Source organism: Panicum virgatum, chromosome 4K, assembly GCF_016808335.1.
Source record: "Panicum virgatum strain AP13 chromosome 4K, P.virgatum_v5, whole genome shotgun sequence".
Taxonomy (NCBI): Eukaryota; Viridiplantae; Streptophyta; class Magnoliopsida; order Poales; family Poaceae; genus Panicum; species Panicum virgatum.
Window position 1 is genome coordinate 31,275,967 of NC_053139.1, and position 21,247 is coordinate 31,297,213.

Here is a 21,247-nt window from a genome sequence, read left to right on the forward strand (position 1 = left end):
AAGAAACAATATCGTAGGCACATTTTTATTACGCATCTATAGATATAGACACGTTGTATAGTAACACCATGTTGCGTATTAAGAAAAGTAAAGACGCTTTCATACGTACATTTATATTTCACATGTATTAGTATATTAAGATTCTTTATTTACATTTATAATTCAAATATTATCTTGTTTAAATTTGTCAGGGCAATAATGGAAAAGTAAATAAGCCATGGCATTGCATTTGCAATCAATTCTTTGCCTTCAGAAAACAAGAAACTGAGTAATTCTGGAACCAACTCATCGATTAATTGAAGTACACTGAACAAGACAAATTTGTTCTCAAAGAAACATAGAAAGTAGCAGTATCATACAAATATTTCTAGAATTTTCTGTAACAACTAAAATATATCTATCTTTCGTTGCCCTTTCTTTCTCCTTTCCACTCATGGCTTGAACTTCTTTCCAAGCTGGTTCAGGTATGATTTGAACTCATAACTTTTTTCACCTGCAGTGGGATGGGGTATGATGAATAGCACAATATGTGAAGATATTAGAAATCTGTAAAGAAGTGAACAAAATAGAGAACTTACATGTGATTTGGGCCAAGGAATAATAAAGCCAACAGCATCTATTAGAGTACAAATACTATAGAGTGGTCGAGGTAACTCCTCATCTCCCTTATTTTCAATTCCATCAACATAAACACCAACAAATTCCGTTCCAAGCATGCTTCCACCAATAACTCGTTTGCTATCAGTAGTCTTTAATGTTCCTTTCGCCGCCACTCTCCCTTTGTTTCTCAGTGAAATAAGGTAGACTTCCATTTCACACTAACATTTTGCAAACATGAAGATGTTATATTTGAACCTTTTAACTAATTTCTATTTTAATGAAACAAGACAAACAAATGCATACCGATTCCGATCGGTTCAAACTGGGGGCTTTAACTCTTCGAGATCTCTACAATAGATATAATTTTCATAGTCTAAACATTACATTGCACGAGGAAGTTCAAGCATAATATGTATATGAAACAAATTTGGAAGCATAGCTTAGTCATACCATGTTGGTCTGTATAGTATCAGATCGCAAGTTAGTGCCAGCATCACCCTTATCTGCATGACCCTCCTATATGCATAGCATATATTAGTTTACCTCAGAGTTAACAAAAATAATTAGTCCAACAGCTACATTAGCCCATATAGCAGCCAATGAGCTAGCAGCATAGCTGCAGGGCCATGAAAACAATAGCATAGCAGCCAACCAGTAGCACAACACAGCAGCCAACAAGTTGAAGTTTCTTGTGGTGTGCACGGGCACGGCGGGGCTACGGCCATTCACGCTCCTTTCCGCAGCCGTCCAGGGATTCCCCGCACATGAACCGCGAGGCAGCAGTGACCACCGCGGTAAGCTCCCTGCCCAGCAGCCATCCTTTTCCCTCCACCTCTACTCCATCTGCACGGGGACAAATCAATCGAAATTTTAATCGAAACCAGACAATCAATCGGAATCTTAATTGGAACCCGGACAATCAATGCCTCACGCCGTCATTTCACAAAGTTGATGGTCACATATATGTTAGGACAAAATTTATATTACGCGTGACAACACACGGACATCTTGTTAGTAAGTATAATAGCAGAATAAATTGATCTAATACCTTATTGCCCACATGCTTCTTGTGTTAGTAGTAAAGCAGCTGCAAAGTATTATTTAGTTGGTGAGCTGCTCAGATTATTCCAGCTCTGTTTGTTGACTGCAGCTCACTGCTTGGTTATTATCATGAACTTTGTAATTAAGCTCACTATTTGTTGATTGCAATTTATTGATTCGAGCAGGGTTATCATGAACTGGGCTCTGATCATATAGATATATAGCAGTAGTCATATATAGATATGCCTGTACAAAATGACACATTGGAGGTTGCATTGTTTGGTTGGAGCTTTGTCAGTAGGATAATTAGTGTGTTGTTTAATCAGTGCAATAACAGCAGCTTGGTCTGCTCGCTTGGTTAGCTCTGTTCTAGGTTTGTCGGTTCAGCACCTCCAGCTATAGCTCGATAAACAGGTCGACAGCAGGTAGTACGAAGGGTTGCTTTCATGCAACAGTGTTCAAGCACTGAACAAATTGATTAATTCCATATGTAATGTCCCTTTCATGCACAGAACCAATCATGGCTGCATTAGTTATTTGCTTGACCTGTGCTTGCCATATGTACGTTGCTTTGTTTGTATAATTGTGTAGAACATTAGCTCTTGGCTGCACCAATATAAATGTTATATGTACATGTTTTTTCATTAATTTTTGTCATAATTAAGTTTTTGACTGAGTAATTAATTTTGCTCCATATAAATGTTGTTTTCAGGTAGACAAGTACAAGGATTAAGAACATGATGCATTTCACTTGTTCAAGGAGTGCCACTATAGCAAGACAAAGCCCACATGCCTACTCTACAGCTTGTTGTACTGTCAGATGTTGTATATTTTCATATGCCTATATGATGTGCTCTATTATTTTCGTGTGATGCTGAATGAAAACATGAGTTATTGTATCTAGTGTGATGCTGTAAGTTATGATGTATTCACTGAATTACGGTTGGCTTTTACGTCATTTGGGCTTGAGTTTTTTGATAAATGGGCTGAAAAAATAATTCAAATTTTGTGGGCTGATGTTTTTTTAATTTAGTGGGCTCTAGCTGGTTCCTTGGAAACTAATGGCGACCAAAATAACTAGTGGACTTGGAAACATTTGGCCCACTTCTCGTATTGGCACGTTAATAAATGGGCTATATCACTATACACGTCATCATCTGCCATGTCATTGTCCACATGAATTCCACGTCAGTATGGCAAGCTACATCATCATTCACGTCATTGGCCACGTTGGCATCCATGTCAGCAATAATTGCCATGTTAGCGTCCACATCACCACCCATACTATCAGCCACATCACCTGAGTATCCAATCCCTGACGATGTTTGTGATGTTTATTTTTCTCAAAAATATTGGGCCTGAGCTGGGCTGAGCTCAATGCCAATTTATGATTGTCAAGAAACATCACAGATTTCCCTCAAAAAAAAAAGAAACATCACAGATTGATTCAATCTATGTCGATTTTGTAGAAATGTCGATTGATTTAATCTATGACACTCAATACATGACGTTATCTAAAATCATTATAGATACTGTTTGTGACGGTTTTTCAGTGATCCGTGATGGATTCTTTCCGTTTCAAATTATATAGTTTTTAAGTGTAATTCTAAAAATAAACAGTATTAGTAAATTAGATAAAAAAATAGAATTTGGAGAAAAAAGAAAAAACTCTTTTATACCGATTGGAAAGACCAACCAGTACCAAAGAAGGTCTTAGACACATGGTAAAACGCCTTGTGTTCTAGACCGAGATATTTGGTCTCGGTTCCCTTGTGCCGATTGGAAGACAAGGACCAAAGCCGGTTTTCAACCGGTACTAAGGCCCCTTGCTAGTGAACACGCTCTAATGTTTCTACCATGACTTTGGGAGTTGAGGCCTATTTATAAAGGTATCTCTGGTATTTTGTTCACCCATTGTTAGTATTGACCTCCACCAGTTGGCCCAACGGCAAACTGGGCCCTTGACTCGCGTCCTGATCGGGGACGCCCAGCCCAATAGACGGCTAGTGGGCCCCAGTCGCGCAGTGCCATATATAGAGGAGGTGGGGACTGCGGCATACATCACGAGGTTCGTCGCCGCCACTCGCTACGGTTCCCACACCTTGATACCCTAATCCGATCTAGAGAGGGGGCGCTGCTGCGGCGGGAAGCCTATCTACGCCAACGTCCTCGCCACAGCAAGGATGTCCCCGTCGCTGGACGCCACCGCCCCGTACTGCAACGACGCCGTCCACGACTCCGCCACCGGCGCTCTCGGCATCGCCTTCAGGCTTGTCGTCGACCATGGACGGCCCCTCCTTCAAGAACCACCGAGTAACCCCCTCTGTTCTACTCCTAGAGATCCTAAAGGTTCCAACAATGCTATCAAGAGCACCAATCTAGTGAGTAGATCGAGATTGGGAAAGCGGATACGGTGACGAATCCGAAAATATAGATACAAAAGAAAAGAAATCGATCTCGGATCGGGAAAAGGAAAAGCCCATACCCTAACCCTAGAAAAGACTGAGGCAGCGGGTTTACCCTAGATCCCGCAGCTAGTACCTATTTTGTGGAATCCATTGTGTAATGCTTTAGTTTTGGGGCACAACATAAATTGTCTCTTGAGATGCCAAACAAAATCGTGTAAGTATCAAATAAAAAAGTCATCATCTTGGCCTTGTACCACAGAAGCAACTGGTGCAACAACTCCATCATCAATGTATGTGTCATCTTCATCATCTTCATCATCAACATCAAATACCTCATCGTCTGGTTCATCAACTGCTTGGGCCTGCACCTGAGTAATAACTGAGACATTCCTGGTTGTGCCTTCCTTGTCCGATCTTGTCCAATTTGTCAAATCCTGCTGTCCACCGAGTAAATTAGTGCCTTCGATACCTAGATCAATTGAGTCCTCAAGTTCTAATTCAGGCATGGTGAACAAGTCCCTTGGTTTCAATGCAATAACACTGCTCCAACCAGGTTTGTTTACCAGATTCACATAAAACACCAGTTCTGCCTGTGCCGCTAGAATATAGGGTTCATTCTTATACCTGTATCGAGTAGTATCGATATCAATAACCCCAAATTGATCCTTGTTGTATCGTCTACCTCTGTTGGTAGTGGCAACAGGCACATCAAGCTAGTCGCACTGGAACAAAATAACTTCTTTTTGTCCTGGAAATTCTAGTGAGATCATTCTTTTAATCACCCCATACCAGTTCATGTTGCCAGTAGTACCGTCTCCCTTGACAAGCACACCACTGTGCAACGGTTCGAAACAGCCAATTATTGATATAACATCTATGCAATGTACGAGCTCGACTGTCCGGTCCTTGAGCAAGTGCAAACATCTCTGAACTTACTTCCCCTTTCGCTTGTAGATCTCTGATCTTGCCTTCGAACGATCTTACAAATTGATCCTCATGTCGCTTATTAAGATTTCGTGATCCATATTTCTTCAGTTCTTCCAAATGCGCACTGCATAGAAATGTATATTATTATTAGTTTAAAATATAAAATTTAAAAGTAATGATGTTGAGTAACGTATCTTACTCGATCCATGATCTAGCTTCATCACAATTAGAAATTATGTAGTGCCTCATCTTCAGCATCTCATTTCCTTCAATGATCTCGATAGTCTGTCGTCTCCTCTTGTAATCCATTTAAGCAAATATGCTTAGACCAGATGGTGGCTCATTCACAGCAATTCTTTCATGTCGATCAACATGATTCAGTTTGGTGTCCACGTCCAAGAATTTTGAGCAGAATGTAAGACACTCCTCGAGTATGTATCCCTCGGCTATTGAACCTTCAGGGTATGCCTTGTTCCTCACATATCCTTTCGCAGTACGTAGGTACAGCTCCATTGGATACATCCATCTGTAACACACGGGCCCGCCGAGCTTAGCTTCTTCAGCTAGATGAACAGGCAAATGCATCATGATATCAAAAAATGAAGGTGGGAATAGCATCTCAAGTAGACAAATAGCCTCCCTAATTGAACTGCTAAGTCTGTTCAAGTCTGCTTCCACCAGCTCCTTGGAACATAGTGCATCGAAGAAATTACTAAGTTGGATCAATGCGATGACAACAGCTTCTGGCAAAATCCTACGCACCACTAAGGGTAACAGTTTCTGTAGAATTAGATGGTAATCATGAGTTTTCAAGCCAGACACCTTACATGACTTTACATCAACACATCTACTTATATTGGAGGAAACCCCATCAGGCATCTTCACTCCATATAGAAATGCACACAAACTTTCCTTGTCCTCCTTATCTTACTTGTACAAGGATGGCGGCAAGGTATACTCATCATTATTAATCATAGGATGCTGATCTGGTCGTATCTGTAGATGCTCCATGTCAAGCCGGGCCTTCTCCCCACCCTTACATTTACCTTCCAATTCAAGCAGAGTGCCTAATATGCTCTCGCATATATTTTTCTCAATGTGCACGACGTCCAAATTATGCCTGATGAGCAAAGAAGACCAGTAAGGGAGCTCAAAAAAAATACTCTTCTTCCTCCAGTTGTGCCATTTTTGTTTTCGTCACCCTTCCTTTTTTTGATGCTGCCGTCTTTTCAAATTTCACTTGTTCAAAACTTTCAAACTGCTCAAGTACCTATGCACCAGTCAGTGGTACTGGTGCCTCCCTAGTTTCGACCTTGTTGTTGAAGCTGACCTTGTTGTTGCGCCATGGATGGTCCGGGGGCAAGAAACATCGATGTCCCATGTAGCAGTGCTTCCTCCCATGTTTCAACCACAAATACTCAGTATCTTTGTGGCAGTATGGACATGCAAACTTTCCTTTCGTGCTCCAACCAGAAAGCATAGCATAAGCTGGGAAGTCATTAATTGTCCAAAGAAGAAGAGCATGCAATTTAAAATTCTTCCTAGTCCCTGCATCCCATGTTGTAACACCCTTTTCCCAAAGCTCCTTGAGCTCCAATATAAGGGGCCTCAAATATACATCAATATCCATTCTAAGAGATTTTAGACTAGGTATCAACATTGACAACAATCAGTTAGATTGTTTCCGACACAACCATGGAGGCAAATTGTAAGGTATTAGGATAACAGGCCATATGGAGTATGTAACATTTTGCATCACAAAGGGATTGAAGCCATCAGAAGCAAGACCCAACCTAATATTACGACCTTCCCCTGGAAACCAGCTATATTCTTTATCCACGTGCTTCCATGCCAATGAGTCAGCATGGTGATGCATTTTTCTATCATTGACCAATTCTTTCTTGTGCCACTACATTTCCTCTGATGTGCGCTTCGACATATACCTTTTTTGCTGCCAAGGAATAAGAGGAAAGTAGTGTAGGATCTTAACTGGTAACCCCTTCTTAACAGTAGTAGCACCATCTGCACTGTCATTATCATAGGTTTTCTCTACAACTCTCCACCTTGACTCCTTACAAGTGGGACATGTCTCCAGACTTGCATATTTCTTAAAAAATAACACACAATCATTCTTACATGCGTGTATCTTGACATAGTCCAAGCCTAGGTCTCGAACCACCCTTTACAGTTTATCCAAGGAGTCAGGAAGACAATGGCCTTCATGGAGAACCTTTGAAAACAGATTAAGTATGGCCTCCAACGCTGCGTTACTAATTCCACACAAGCACTTTATTTGAAAAAGTTCCATGATAAAAGAGACATTAGTTGCATTTTTGCATCCTGGATACAATTCCTTCTTTGCCTGCTCTAATAGTTTCAAAAATATCTCTGCATTCTTATTTGGCTCCTCAGCATCTATTATTTGTCCATGTATAGAGCCACTGGTAATGTTTCTAATCTGAGTATTAGTGGCAGCACGGTCATCACATGCGTCTTCTTCATCTTCTTCTCCAAAATAAGGTGTTGTATCAGCTGTAGGTTGTGCATCTTCAGGTTCTTTTATACCAGTATTATTGAGATCAAGACTGACAACATGATTCACACGACCCTCAGCTGATGAACTGGTTTGGCCTTCGATTTCATTATTGATGAAACAATCAGCAAACCCTCTATTCACTAAATAAAGTTGAATCTCAAACACGTTATGATATCTGATCATGCATTGACATGTAGTACATGGGCACACAATAGATGCAAGACCTCGCGATGATGTGCCAAAGGTTTCAATAGAAGATCGGAAATTCCTCTTCACACCTCTGAATGTCAAGGCAAGTGCATCCAACTCCTATCTTCGTGTGATGCCTTTATTCTGCATGCATGTTTGAAATGAGCTTGAGATCATGATCTAGCAATATGCGTATATATGCAGGGGAGATATATACGAGATCAAGACAACCATACCGGTGGCACCGCAGATGTTGATTGATGTCGTGGATATACCTTCCGATCCAGATGGAGATCTAGACATCGTGGACGACCTGCGCTGCCCCCCCAATAGAGATCGAAGACTTGGAATTAGATCGGGTCCTGATCAAGGATGAGTCCCGATCTGATCGTTGCTCTCCTGTAGGAATAAAAAGCGTGGTGATAGACAAATTTAAGTGCAACCAAGGAAGACATCATTGCAATAAGTCTGATACATTTGCAACGACTATGACAACTAGTGCAACCACAAAATTTCGTGGCAATACGTACATGCTATTGCATCTTGAGGCAAGAAAGGAAGAAATAGCCCCCTATGTATTGCAACAATGCACCAAGAAATTTGCAACCCAAATCAGACATTGCTATATTGCTGTTCAGATGCAACCAACACTAGTATGGTCGCCATAGCACCTTTCTATTGCAACACATGACATGCTAATGCAACTCAGAAATGGTGCAGCAATATTCCCAACCAATTGCACCACAAAACCTAAAAATGGCTGCATTAGCATCACCCTGTTGCAACTCAAAACATAAATATCACAACACAATTTATGTATAATAATAGGCACACATATTACAACCGAATCACTGTTTCGGTGCCATAGAACCCCCCCTCCTATTGCACCCAAATTAGTGGTGATGCCTAAACGTTTCGTGGCTATAGGGGAAAAACCATGTAGTGGACCAACCACCTGATGAATTAGGTCAGGTTCTAGTGGATTCACAAAGAGACAGTGAAACTTTGAAGGAGTCAAAGAAGTTTGAGAAGATGTTAGAGGACCACAAAAAATTGTTGTATCCAAATTGCAAGCATGGATTGAAAAAGTTGGGTACGACACTTGAAATGCTGCAGTGGAAGGCAGCTAATGGTGTCACCGATAAGGGATTTGAGGAGCTACTAGGAATCATAAAGAACATGCTTCCAGAGGGGAATGAACTGCCCTCTACAACATACGAAGCAAAGAAGGTTGTTTGCCCTCTTGGATTGAAGGTTCAGAAAATTCACAGCGTGTCCTAACGACTATATTCTCTATCACGATGAATATGAGAAACTGGATGCTTGTCCTGTCTGTGACGCGAAATGGTACAAGATCAGGCAAAATGATCCTGGTAATGTCGATGGGGAGCCCATTAAGAAAAAAGTTCCCGCTAAGGTGATGTGGTATTTCCCAATAATATCACGTTTGAAGTGCCTTTTCAGAAATAAGGACCATGCTAAGTTGATGTGGTGGCACAAAGAAGAGCGTAAGCACGATCAGATGCTGTGACACCCCGCTGATGGGTCCCAGTGGAGAAATGTGGATAGATAATTTCTAGATTTTGATATGGACCCAAGGAACATAAGGTTTGGTTTAAGTACGGATGGAATGAATCCTTTTGGCGAGTGGGGCAGCAGTCATAGTACATGGCCTGTGACCCTATATATGTTTAACCTTCCTTCTTGGCTATGCATGAAGCAGAAGTACATGATGATGCCGGTGCTTATCCAAGGCTCGAACAACCTGGCAATGACATTGACGTGTACCTAAGACCGTTGGCTGATGAACTTTTACTGCTGTGGAAGAATGAAGGTGTACGTGTGTGGGATGAGTACAAACAGGAGAATTTTGACCTCCGAGCATTGCTATTCGTAACCATCAATGATTGTCCTGCACTTAGTAATCTCTCCGGTCAGTCGAATAAGGGATACCAGGCATGCACCCATTGCCTTGATGAAGCCGACAAATTTTATTTGAAAAATTGTCGGAAGGTCATATATATGGGTCATCGTCGATTCCTTCCCCTAAACCACCCCTTGAGAAAGAAAGAGAAACATTTCAAAGGGGGACCAAAAACTCGTGCTAAGCCTATGTTCCGTGATGGAAAACGTGTTTTCTCGATGATAAAGGATGCCCGTGTAGTGTTTGGAAAGGGCCGTGGCAGCCAACAAGTTCCGAATGATGAAAACGGACATGCTCCAATGTGAAAGAAGAAGTCAATATTGTAGAAGTTATCTTACTGGGAAGTCCTGGAGGTACGCAATGCAATTGATGTGATGCACTTGACAAAGAATCTTTACGTGAACCTGCTAGGTTTTCTGGGTACGTATGGGTAGGCAAAAGATACCTTAGAAGCAAGACATGATCTAAAAGAAATGAATCAACGAGAAGACTTGCGTCCTGAAAAGAGAGAGAGAAAGGATAACACTACTTGCGCCTTGCTAGCTACACTCTCAGCAAAGAGGAGAAGGAAAGTTTGTTTGATTGCTTGAACAGTATGAAGGTACCGTCTGGGTACTCCTCGAATATGCAAGGAATAATAAATATAAAGGAGAAAAAGTTCACAAACTTAAAGTCTCATGATTGCCACATCCTGATGACGCAATTGCTTCCGGTTGCACTAAGGGGTATTCTACCAGAGAATGTCAGATTGGCGATTGTTAAGATATGTGCCTTCCTCAATGAAATTTGGCAAAAGGCTATCGATCCAAATAAGCTCACTAAGCTACAAAATGATGTGGTCTAATGCCTTGTCAGCTTTGAGATGGTGTTTCCACCTTCGTTCTTTAATATTATGACACATCTCCTGGTTCATATTGTGAAAGAGATAAACATTCTAGGCCATGTATTCCTACACAATATGTTCCCTTTCGAGAGGTACATGGCAGTCCTAAAGATGTACGTTCGCAACAGGTCTCGCCCAGAGGGATATATCACTAAGGGCTATGGAACAGAGGAGGTTAATAAGTTTTGTGTTGACTTTATTGATGATCGTAGTCCAATTGGGGTTCCCATGTCACACCATGAGGGGAGACTGAAGGGAAAGGGCACACTAGGGAAGAAATCTAATATGCAAATCCCCGAAAGTGAAATCCACAAAGCAAACTTCACTGTTTTACAGAATTCAACCCTCGTGGCTCCATATATGGACGAGCACATGAATATTGTATGTTCCGAAAACCCATAGAAGTCTGAGGCCTAGATTACACGTCATCACATAGATAGCTTTGCTTTGGCTCAGACGAAAACTCATGGGTGACAGAACGATTGATGAACAACTTCAATGGCTGGCTAGGGGACCATCGATCACAGTAATGCAATACCAACGGTACGAGATAAATGGATATACATTTTACACAAGAGCCCAAGACAAAAAGAGCACGAACCAAAATAGCGGTGTGCGTATTGATGCAATAGGCAATGATGGGAACAAGGACAGCTACTTTGGTGTCATCGAGGAGATATGGAAACTTGACTAAGGACCTTTGAAGATTCCTTTGTTTTGGTACCAATGGGCGAACCGAGCAGGAGGCGGCGTAACAACAGACTAGTACGAGATGACAATAGTGGACTTCAAAAAAATTAGATATAAAGACGAACCATTCGTCCTCGCCAAGGTTGTCGCGTAGGTATTCTATGTGAAGGACATGTCAAGCAAACCTAAGAAAAATCAAGGCAAATCCGACGACGAGCCAAAACGCCACATAGTTCTTCCAAGAAAAAGAAAAATCATTGGAGTTGAAGACATTTCGGATAAGTAGGAAGACTTTGATCTGTTTGATGACCGTCCTCCATTCTCTGTCAATGTTGACACCAGCATCCTGTTATCCAAAGAGGACGCTCCTTACTTACGTCGCGATGATGATCAAGGCACTTTTGTAAAAAGAAAGGTTATCAATGTTCCATTAAATAATGATGTGTAATCATTATATTGTACTTTGATGTTCATTTGATCAAATGATTTATTAATATATTTGCAAGGGCAAACTCACAAATGTTAGTATTTTTAATGAATTCATTTTATTTACACTAGGTACATGTAATCGTTTTCGACTAAAGATGATGAATTAAGTATGCAAATGTATATTCAAATTAACAAAATGATACAAACTACAAAAATTTAATTTGCATGGGCAAGAAAATATATGTTAGTATTTTTAATGGAATTATTCAAGTTACTATGGAAAAAAAACACATTTCAAATTAATTTTTGACTCAATATGACGAATTCGGAGCGTAAACCTATATTCAATTTGATGCAGTGATGCAAAATACAAAACTATTAACCTTTTTATGGTCAAAACAATAAAAAATTGCAATTTAATGCATGTATATACAATGAAAATAATTTATGCACAAAACAAATTTGAAACACAAAAAAAGGAAAATTGGAAACAATATGACGAATTAAGTACATTACATACACTAAAAATGAAAAAGTGGCTACAAAAATATAATTTTGCATGGGAAAAATAATGTATATACATAATTTTTAGTGATTTAGTTCAGTTACTACACATTAATAGCATATAGGACATGAAAAAACAAAATAGAGCAATTCGGCTATTTAGTACCGGGCCAAGTAAACGCCCGGTACTAAACAGCCTCAACGAAATTTTCCCGCCAGTTGAGGCTATTTAGTACCGGACACAGCCATAGCCCGGTACTAAATGCTCCAGTTTAGTACCGGTCGGAGGCTGCGCCCGGTACTAAACGGTGCAAGCTCCAGTTTAGTATCGGACACAGCCTCCGACCGGTACTAAACTGGCAGATACTATATATACCACAGGACTTAGCGCCGATCCGCGATCGACCCCCGCCCTCTCACTCGATCTCATTGTCGTCGACGGCCATCGTCTTCGTCGATCCGCCGCCTCCGCGCCTCGCCGACGTCCCGCCCCCGCGCCGGCGGTCCTCCTCCACGCCGAGTGGCCTCGGCGCCACTCCGCCTCTCCCGCCCCCGGCCCCTCTGCGCGCCGCCCTGGCTCCGCCACTCGCGTCTCCCGAACCTCACAGCCGCCAGGCCTCCGCGCCGTCGCCTCGCCTCCGCGTTGTCGCTGAGCCCTCCGCCACCAAGCGGCCTCGTTCCTCCTCGCCGCCGCCGGCCCCCTCAGTGCTGCCGCCCTGCTCGCCGCCACGCGTCACCGCTGCCACCACTGGTACGCACGCGGCCTCGCCTGCTCCGCCACCCAGCCGCCGGCCACTTGTCCAGCTGGCCGGCCCGCAATTTGCTGACATTAGCCCCCGACGGGCTGAAGTTAGCATTATTTTATATTTTTTAGGTTTTTAGATTAGATAGTTATATATAGGAGTTGTAGAAAATTGTAGAAATGGTAGGAAAAATTAGAAAATTGTAGAATAAAATCGAAAAATGGTAGAATAAAATATAAAAACTGGTTGAAAATTGTAGAAATGGTAGGATAAATTAGAAAAATGGTAGAATAAATTAGTTGTAAATTATGTGTTTTTTTATTGTAATAAATGTTGTTTGTTAATACTATAATTGGGTTAATACGTTATTTAAATAGGTTAGTATTTTAAAAATTGGTGAAAATTTTCGATTAATATTTTTGTAGAAATTCCATGAAATGTTAGAATAATTTTCCATGATATTCAAAACTTCATGTCCATGTATCTTGATATTTATTGTAATAAATGTTGTATTATATAAATATATATGATATAAATTATGTGTTATATACGATGTTAACTTGTATAAAATTGCATATATTGTGACGCATTCCTTCACGACATAATTTGTGAAAGCGGAGAAGATGCCGAGTATAATGGCAGCCATATTTGAACGGTACTGGTGAAGGCGATGCTGACCAGTCCTCGCAAATGGCTGCGCAAGACGATACAACCAAAGTTAGTATTGAAATTCATACAACATATATATGTACAACTTCATTATGAATTTTGTTCCTACAAATGTTCAACGTGTATGAAATGGCTATTTCTCCAGGCATTCGGATCGAGGAAGCCGAAACGGAAACGAGGCTCAAAGAAAAGGATGGAGGGGCATACCACCATCACCTCATTGTACTCAGACGGTGAACTAAAGTCTCCCAAGGGTGCTAAGACAACAGTCGTCAATCAATGCGGGTATTATGTGCGTGAGAATATCCCAATCTCAAGCTATGGAAGAAAAGCAAAGCCACCGACAGTGATGATGACATCGTCCCAGACACATAAAAGGAAATGTTATGGGCAGATGTAAAACGACACTTCAGTGTTCTGGAGGAGCACGAACAACTATTTAAGGATTGGGTCATGAAGAAGATGGCTATTGTGTTTCGGACGTTCAAGAAAACCTTGAACAAAGACTACGTTAAAAAGGGTCTCACCCTAGACTTTGAGATGGACTTCAAGAATCAATGTCCTTACTGGGATGCATTTGTGCAATACAAATCGTCTGAGGATAGCGAACAGCGAACAGCACAAGCCAAAGAAAATGCGAGCAAGAAAAAACACTTCCATCATCTTGGCCAGGGAGGTTACAAGGCAGCTATTCCGGAGTGGCAAAAGATGGAAGAGGACCTCATTGCAAGAGGGATCGTACCGGCAACCTTCAACTGGCCGATGCGAGCAAAGTATTTCTTTTATGCTCATAGAGGCACATTGAACATGAAAGATGGCTCGTTTGTCACTAGCGATGCCATAAAAGAAGCGGCCAACAAGCTCGATGACGCACTCAGGGCCGTGTCAGAAGGAAGCTTCAAACCTAATAGAGAGAAAGACGACTGACGTACGCTCTCGGGACACCCGAACACACGGGATGTGTCCGAGGTATGGGCATAGTTCCATGGAAACATGGCTTCAGTGCTGACTTGGACACTTATCGAAGCCAAGCCAGAAAGAAGGCGAAACAAGCAGATAAGATGCATGCCATAGAAGAATGGGTAGCAGCAGTGGAAGGTGCATTGGACGCTAGCCAACAGCAACAAGATGCTAGATCAGTTGCTCACTTGGATAGTAGTCCCGACTCCAAATGCCATAGCAGCGTCGCTTCCACGGAGCAGCCAGCCGGAGGTCCAACCAAAGTGGGTGCGAACGAGCCACATCATCACCCTGTGGATGACATCACCATGAGGACCCCCTGCGAGCTTCTTTATCAGCAGAGAAAAAAGATTAAATTGGTCGCACACGGTATTGCTAAAGTACCCGTCCAAGGTGGGACAATTCATGGCGTGCAGATTCCCAAAGGATATGCTAGGGTCATGGTTGACCGAGTCGAGAGAGGATGGGAAGATCTCGACCTGGAGATCCCTGGAGGCGATGGAGAAGAGGAACTAGGACAGGCCCTCCATACTTGGATCTTATGGAACAAGCAGTACATAAGATTTGAGCAAGGGGCCATAGAGTCTGAATCATCGGTTAGGTCACTTGCTGAAGAAACGGACCCCAGTGTGCATCCGCTGTCAACGGCCACACCCCGAGACCCCAACGTGGAACCGCCATCACCGGCCACTGCCGACCGAGACCACAACATGGACCCACCGTCGCCAGCCATTGCCCGAGACCCTAGTCCATCGCCTACACCACCTCCACCTCCACCTTCACCTCTGGCAAAGAAGCAGAAGAAACCATCATCATCTGCTTGGGTCCCACCACCACCGCCTCCTAGGCCAAAGAGGACGGAATGAAAAAAAAAGAGAAGCCTGAGCCAGAGAAGTTATGATGTGACATGACTTATGAAGAATTGGATGCATATGTTGCCAAAGAGGTTCATGATCACTTCAAGCCAAAGAAGCCTGAGCCCAAGATGCCAGTGGATCCAGTAGGCAAGAAGTTCTTTCTTGCACAGATGTGCCAACCAAAGGAGAAAGAACCACTATCGGATTATGACCGCTCGATTACAAAATCATGGCAGAAAAAGAGTAATCATTGGTACAACCAAGTCCCCCAGCTCGGCGAACAACCCAAACAAAGGGTACCCGATCTCAAGGTCCTTTCAAAAGAGGATGAAGCAATTGCAGAGTTTGTGGCTAAAACTGGACTCTCAAAAGCCCAGTTCACGAAGGAGCAGGCAGAAAACCATTTGTACTGGGGAACCTCTTATGTGGCCAGAGTTGATTGACAGGCTACCAACGAGAATGCATGAGTTGCATAAATGGTACATGAAATATTCTTCAGAGGGAAATATTATGTTCGTTGCTCGCATTAAAGATAGCTATTTCCATCGGAGGATGGACGACGTATGGATCGAACTTGAAAATCTATGGAATCTATACCATCAAGATGCTCTAGACAAGTCCCTCCTCAATGCATTCTGCATGTAAGTGTTTCCTAACTCATTTCTACACTCTCTAGCTATACTAAGTCTGTTGTTTCTCATCCCGTCCTTCTATTGTCCTGCTTGGGACTGCGGTGGCGATGCGTAAACGCGAGAAGCGGAAATAATCCCGCCGAACGCCTCGTGCCGGCCGCGCGTTTGCCGATCGCACACAACGCAAAATGCAGATGTTTGAACTGCGTGGGAGAAAATCAAGTAATCGACGTCCGAGCCGTGTTCGTGTATAAGCGACGCGCGTCTGCTACTCGTGCTCCCAAACAGGGCCTATTTCTAATTGTGTAGGATGAAGGTGCAAGAATGCCGAAAAAAGGGGATCTACAACATCATCTTCATTGATCCCCATGTCATAAATGAGGACTCGGTATGCAAATGGCCAAATCGCACCAAGAATATTATATTCACGGCCATGGATAGGCAGCACGCTTGCACATTCATTCTATTGCCGTACAACTTCGAGTGAGTCCTTTAACTTTTTACATCACTTCAATTTACCGTACAAATTTAAGTGAGTCCTTTAACTTCTTTTCATCACTTCAATTTCAACAGCTTCCACTGGATCTTGCTCTCTATCGAGATCGATCGGTCCCGAGTTGTGGTGTTTGACTCCTTGCGGAAACCAAAAGAAAAGTATCAATCTCTCCTAGACATCCTTCAAAGCGCATGGGCTCGGTTTATTCGTAAACACATAGGAGTTGCGGCAACGCCTTCTGATCTTTATATCAAAACTGACTTTTTGGTACGAATACATATAGTGCATCTACTGTGATTTCATTAAACGTCGTGAATATTTCATAACCCACATGTCTATATAGTGTTTGAGACAGGAGCAAGAAACCAACCTATGTGGTTACTATATATGTGAGCACATACAGTGTTTTTGCTCCTCCACCAAGAGGATGACACAACAACAATTCGATGTACGTGTTACATTAATAACAATTTCTTGAATTTAATTCCATGCAGGTACTAATTGAAAATTTTGGTGTTTGCACTTGACAGATTTGGCGTTTGAAGGAGGACCTCATCGAACCGGAAAGAATCAGAGCAATTCAAAATCACTCTGTGGATTCCTGGTGGATGAGGTCATAAATCGAAAAAGGAGAATTTTATTCGGATCAAAGGATAAGCGTGGGTCTACTTGATAGAAACAAGCGCGGGGGCGACAACAACGAAGACGACGACGACTAGTATCATTCTCCTTTTTGGATACTTGTCGAAAAAAACTAATGACCATGGATACTTGTAAATATTTTTGTAATCCAAATTGCACTTCTATTATAAGTAATTGTAATTAATAAAGTGTATATCAATATAACATGTATATATAATTGCTTTTGCTTTGCGCGAACAAATATATATGAATGCTAGATACGAATACAAATACGTGAATGGCTACAAATATGAATACTAATTAACTAAAACTAAAATGATAAGAGGAGAAACATAATTAAAAGGAAAAAAACACTTAGTACCAGTTGGTCAGCCCGGCCGGTACTAAATGCGCCACTAGTTGGGAAACCGGTACAAACCGGGGTTCCCGACCGGTACTAAAGCTCGATTTTCTAGCATTGTATGTACCCCACCGCATCTCCAAAGCCTTCTGTTTTGCTCTATAAGCTTTGTTGTAGCTGATTTTGTACTTGCATTTCTCCTTAACAGCACATATTATGGACTTCAGCTCGAAGCTAGGGTTGCCAATGATATGAGGATACATGTAGTTAGAAACAAAAGCAGCAGTAAGATTGCAATGGTGTGGGTCCAATTGCTGAAGCAGGCAAGTATGCTCCACCAGTCTACTAACTTCCCAATAATCCTTCCACTTCCCTTTAAAAGCGTGAACTTGGAAAGGGCAATTGCTTTGAACACAACAAACTTCATATATGTGCGGACTGCTCTTCAACACTCTAAACTGACGTTGCAAGAATAGGGTGGACCAACGTTTTACAACTTCCTTGACATCATCTCCGCTATAGTACAAAGTAATGAGACAAACCTCATTTTCTCTATACTTCCATGCGACAGCTTCTTGTTCATGCACAGAAAGGTTCGAAAATTCATAGGTTGACCAATCATGTGGGACAAGACGCCCTTCCTAACTATGTCAGGGTTCATTTCACCCTCATCAATCTCTCAGTTGCTTCACAGGGTGGGTTATTACCAACTCCCTCATGCCCTTCATCATTGTTGTCTTCATTTGGTCCATGGGTACTCTCCGTGATGTCCTCAGTTGCTTCTTACTAGATTGTATCTTGGTGGACGTAGACTTCCTCTTCTATTTGACTACTAGATCCAACTTTGTCAAAAGCTTGAACAAACAACACAAGTGGTGGTAACCCACGCTGAGCGGCAATGTTCACGTAGTCTCTCCAGTTATTCGTTTCTTCCAGAGGCATCAACTCCCAAAACAGTACTTGACTTCGATTAATGATTGCATGACAGACAGATTATGTTGCTCTTGATTAAGACTAAAAGCCTTAAATGGTAATAACCATTTGCATTTTGACCTCCAAGTCCTCTCTCTTGCTCTAGGTACTACTTTTGTAATCTGACTTAAATTCTGACTGATCCACCCCTTGAGGACCATGAAGAACATCCCCTGAGCCATAAAACACTTGGAAATACAAACTTTCTGACATGCCTGCAAACAACAATATTTTAATTAACACTGCCTGGATTACTAGAATTTTATAGAAACATAATTAATTTAGTACCTACCATCTAATTACTTGCATACCAAATTTACTTATGGAGACATTGAATCTCGTGTTGTGATATATGCCCACATTTCTAAATTTACTACTGCTCAATATTATTATGTATACCAAGCCTGCAAACAATACATTTCTAAACTGAAGCATAAAAATTATACCAGCGTCTAATACAATAACAACTAACTATTATTATCTAAGTGAGCTAAATATACAGACTATTACTATATCTCACCTAGTGTACTATGTGTCATCTAAAAGTAATATACAAAAATCACATTGTATAAAATCTACATAAAGTAAGCTCTAAAAAAAAGAGATTTCGAAAAATACCTTAACCGAAGCGCAGATCTGGCTGGCTTCGCCAAGGCCTCTCCTCCCCTCCCCTCTCCTCTCCTCCCCTCCCCTCTCCTCCCCCTCTTTCTTTTTTTTTCTGATTTATTTTGGCATTTACAGCCATCTTTTGGCTTGTTATAGAGAGGCTGGACGCCTACTGCTGGGTGGAATGGCGGAAGCTGGCCGACCCGCCGCTCCAATTGGCGGGAAGATATTACCGCCGTTTGAAATGGCGGAAGCCTTTCGGCGCCCACGGTACCACCACATCAGTGGCGGTATGCCGTGTGGGGCCACCATGTGTCAGTGTGAGCAGAATTGAATCGGCCCAGACTGCATACCGCCAATCCAACTGTTTTTTTTTGTCCTAACGCCGGTTCAAACAGAGGTATTTTAAATCCCCTTTTCAACTGGTGTTTCCCAACATACCGCTGCTTCAACCGGCGGTAGGCGGCTATTTCTGCAAATTATCTATCCTAAAATAAAAAATAAAATAAAAAATTAGAAACCGGCAGGACGGTGGCTGCAAGTAGGGTTGTGCAAGAACGGGCGGCAAGGACGACGAGCGGCAACGTCAACTGTGAACAGCAGCTGAGCTTGTAGCTAAGACGATGGCGTCCACCGGTGGACCTAGGGCATTGTGACCCTGGGCACCGGCTGGGTGCCGTAGCCGTGCCTGTAACTGTAAGAAGCTAGTGTGTTTTGGCCAGCACTATAATTAAATAGTTTGTGTTCAAATCAAACAATAATAGAGATTAGAAAATTAATAGAGAAAAGTTGATATCTAGCATAAGTTCGAATAGCTAGCTGTTAAAATTTAATTGGCTGTGGTCCGTGGTCGCAACCTTCTACTACGGGAGACGATAATAGAATTGTGCCCACGCTCCTTTCGATCCCTAGTCCGCCACTGATGGCGTCGCTGGTGGCTCCCTCGGCAGAGCAGGTAGGGCCGCCGGGCCAGGGTGGGCGGCGGTGGCCGGTGAGCTCGGCGAACGGAGGACGCGGCTGTACGTGCGGTGAGCCGACAGCAGTACGGGGATGTGAACGCAAGGCAGAGGGGGGTGGTGGTGGAGCTGGACGGTGTGCCTCGGCATTGGCGTAGGCACGGCTGCGGGGCGATGTGCGTGCCTGTGCTGATGGTACACGGGGACCCGCGGTGGCAGCGGGGCGGGGCGCTCGCGACGAGGCGGCGGCAAACACGCTGACAGTGCATGGCTTCAGTGCCGTGGGAGAGGTGGGGACGTGACGGTGGGCGGCGCGGCGTGGTGCCGGTGTCAGCATGCGGTCGCGTCGCAGGGCCGGCGGGTCGCGCGCGTGCGACGCGTGAGAGCCGAACAAGAGCAGCACGGCAGGGGGCCTGGCTTGGGAAGCTTGCACGCGGCGTGGGCGCAGCAGCGCCTGCTGCTGGCACGGTGGCTGCATGCTGTTGTTACTCAGTTTGTGCTTACTCACGCGTGTCTAGCTAGTTTGTGTCAGCAAGCTCCGGGGAGGAAGATAATAAGAGGAAAGCGATCAGAGAGAAGGAAGCTAATTGGTGGCATCGATGGATAGGAAGTAAGAAAGTAATTAGATGGTGATTAGACAAACGATGGCACGACAGTTTGAGATCGACAGATTAATTTTGCAACAAATTTTGAAAATAGTTTTTAAATTCGAATGATTTTTTAGTTTGAATTTTCGAGCAGTTGCTTGACGCGTGGACACAAATTGAGGCCATCACCGCAGGCGGCTCCCTCCTCTCATATAGACAAGGAGGAGATGGCCATTGACCCGGTGGAGGCGGAGCCCGAGCAGCAGGAGGCGGCAGCGGTCGCCGAGGTCACCGCGGTGGTGCACGGGCACGGCGGGGCTACGGCCATTCACGCTCCTTCCCGCAGCCGTCCAGGGATTCCCCGCACATGACCCGCGAGGCAGCAGTGACCACCGCGGTAAGCTCCCTGCCCAGCAGCCATCCTTTTCCCTCCACCTCTACTCCATCTGCACGGGGACAAATCAATCGAAATTTTAATCCGAAAACAGACAATCAATCAGAATCTTAATTGGAACCCGGACAATCAATGCCTCACGCCGTCATTTCACAAAGTTGATGGTCACATATATGTTAGGACAAAATTTATATTACGCGTGACAACACACGGACATCTTGTTAGTAAGTATAATAGCAGAATAAATTGATCTAATACCTTA

General features: G+C 43.0%; 1 protein-coding gene across 1 annotated transcript; it reads right to left on the reverse strand.

Moving 5' to 3' along the window:
• Positions 1–265: 265 nt before the first annotated feature.
• Positions 266–4,555, reverse strand: LOC120702131. The gene is made up of 5 exons (XM_039985890.1): positions 4,304–4,555; positions 1,051–1,116; positions 904–948; positions 579–818; positions 266–493 (listed from the first exon to the last, which is right to left on the reverse strand). Exons 1-5 carry the CDS (start codon positions 4,553–4,555, stop codon positions 461–463), a joined length of 636 nt encoding a protein of 211 aa, XP_039841824.1. The 3' UTR covers positions 266–460.
• Between the last annotated feature and the right edge of the window lie 16,692 nt (positions 4,556–21,247).

Excerpts from the sequence above, each read along its gene's own strand:
- LOC120702131 (XM_039985890.1), bottom strand. The coding sequence starts at position 4,555 with ATGCCTGAATTAGAACTTGAGGACTCAATTGATCTAGGTATCGAAGGC. Across the intron at positions 1,117-4,303 it reads TTGCACCAGTTGCTTCTGTG|GAGGGTCATGCAGATAAGGG; the intron begins GTACAAGGCCAA and ends CTATGCATATAG. Across the intron at positions 494-578 it reads TTCCTTGGCCCAAATCACAT|GTGAAAAAAGTTATGAGTTC; the intron begins GTAAGTTCTCTA and ends ATCCCACTGCAG.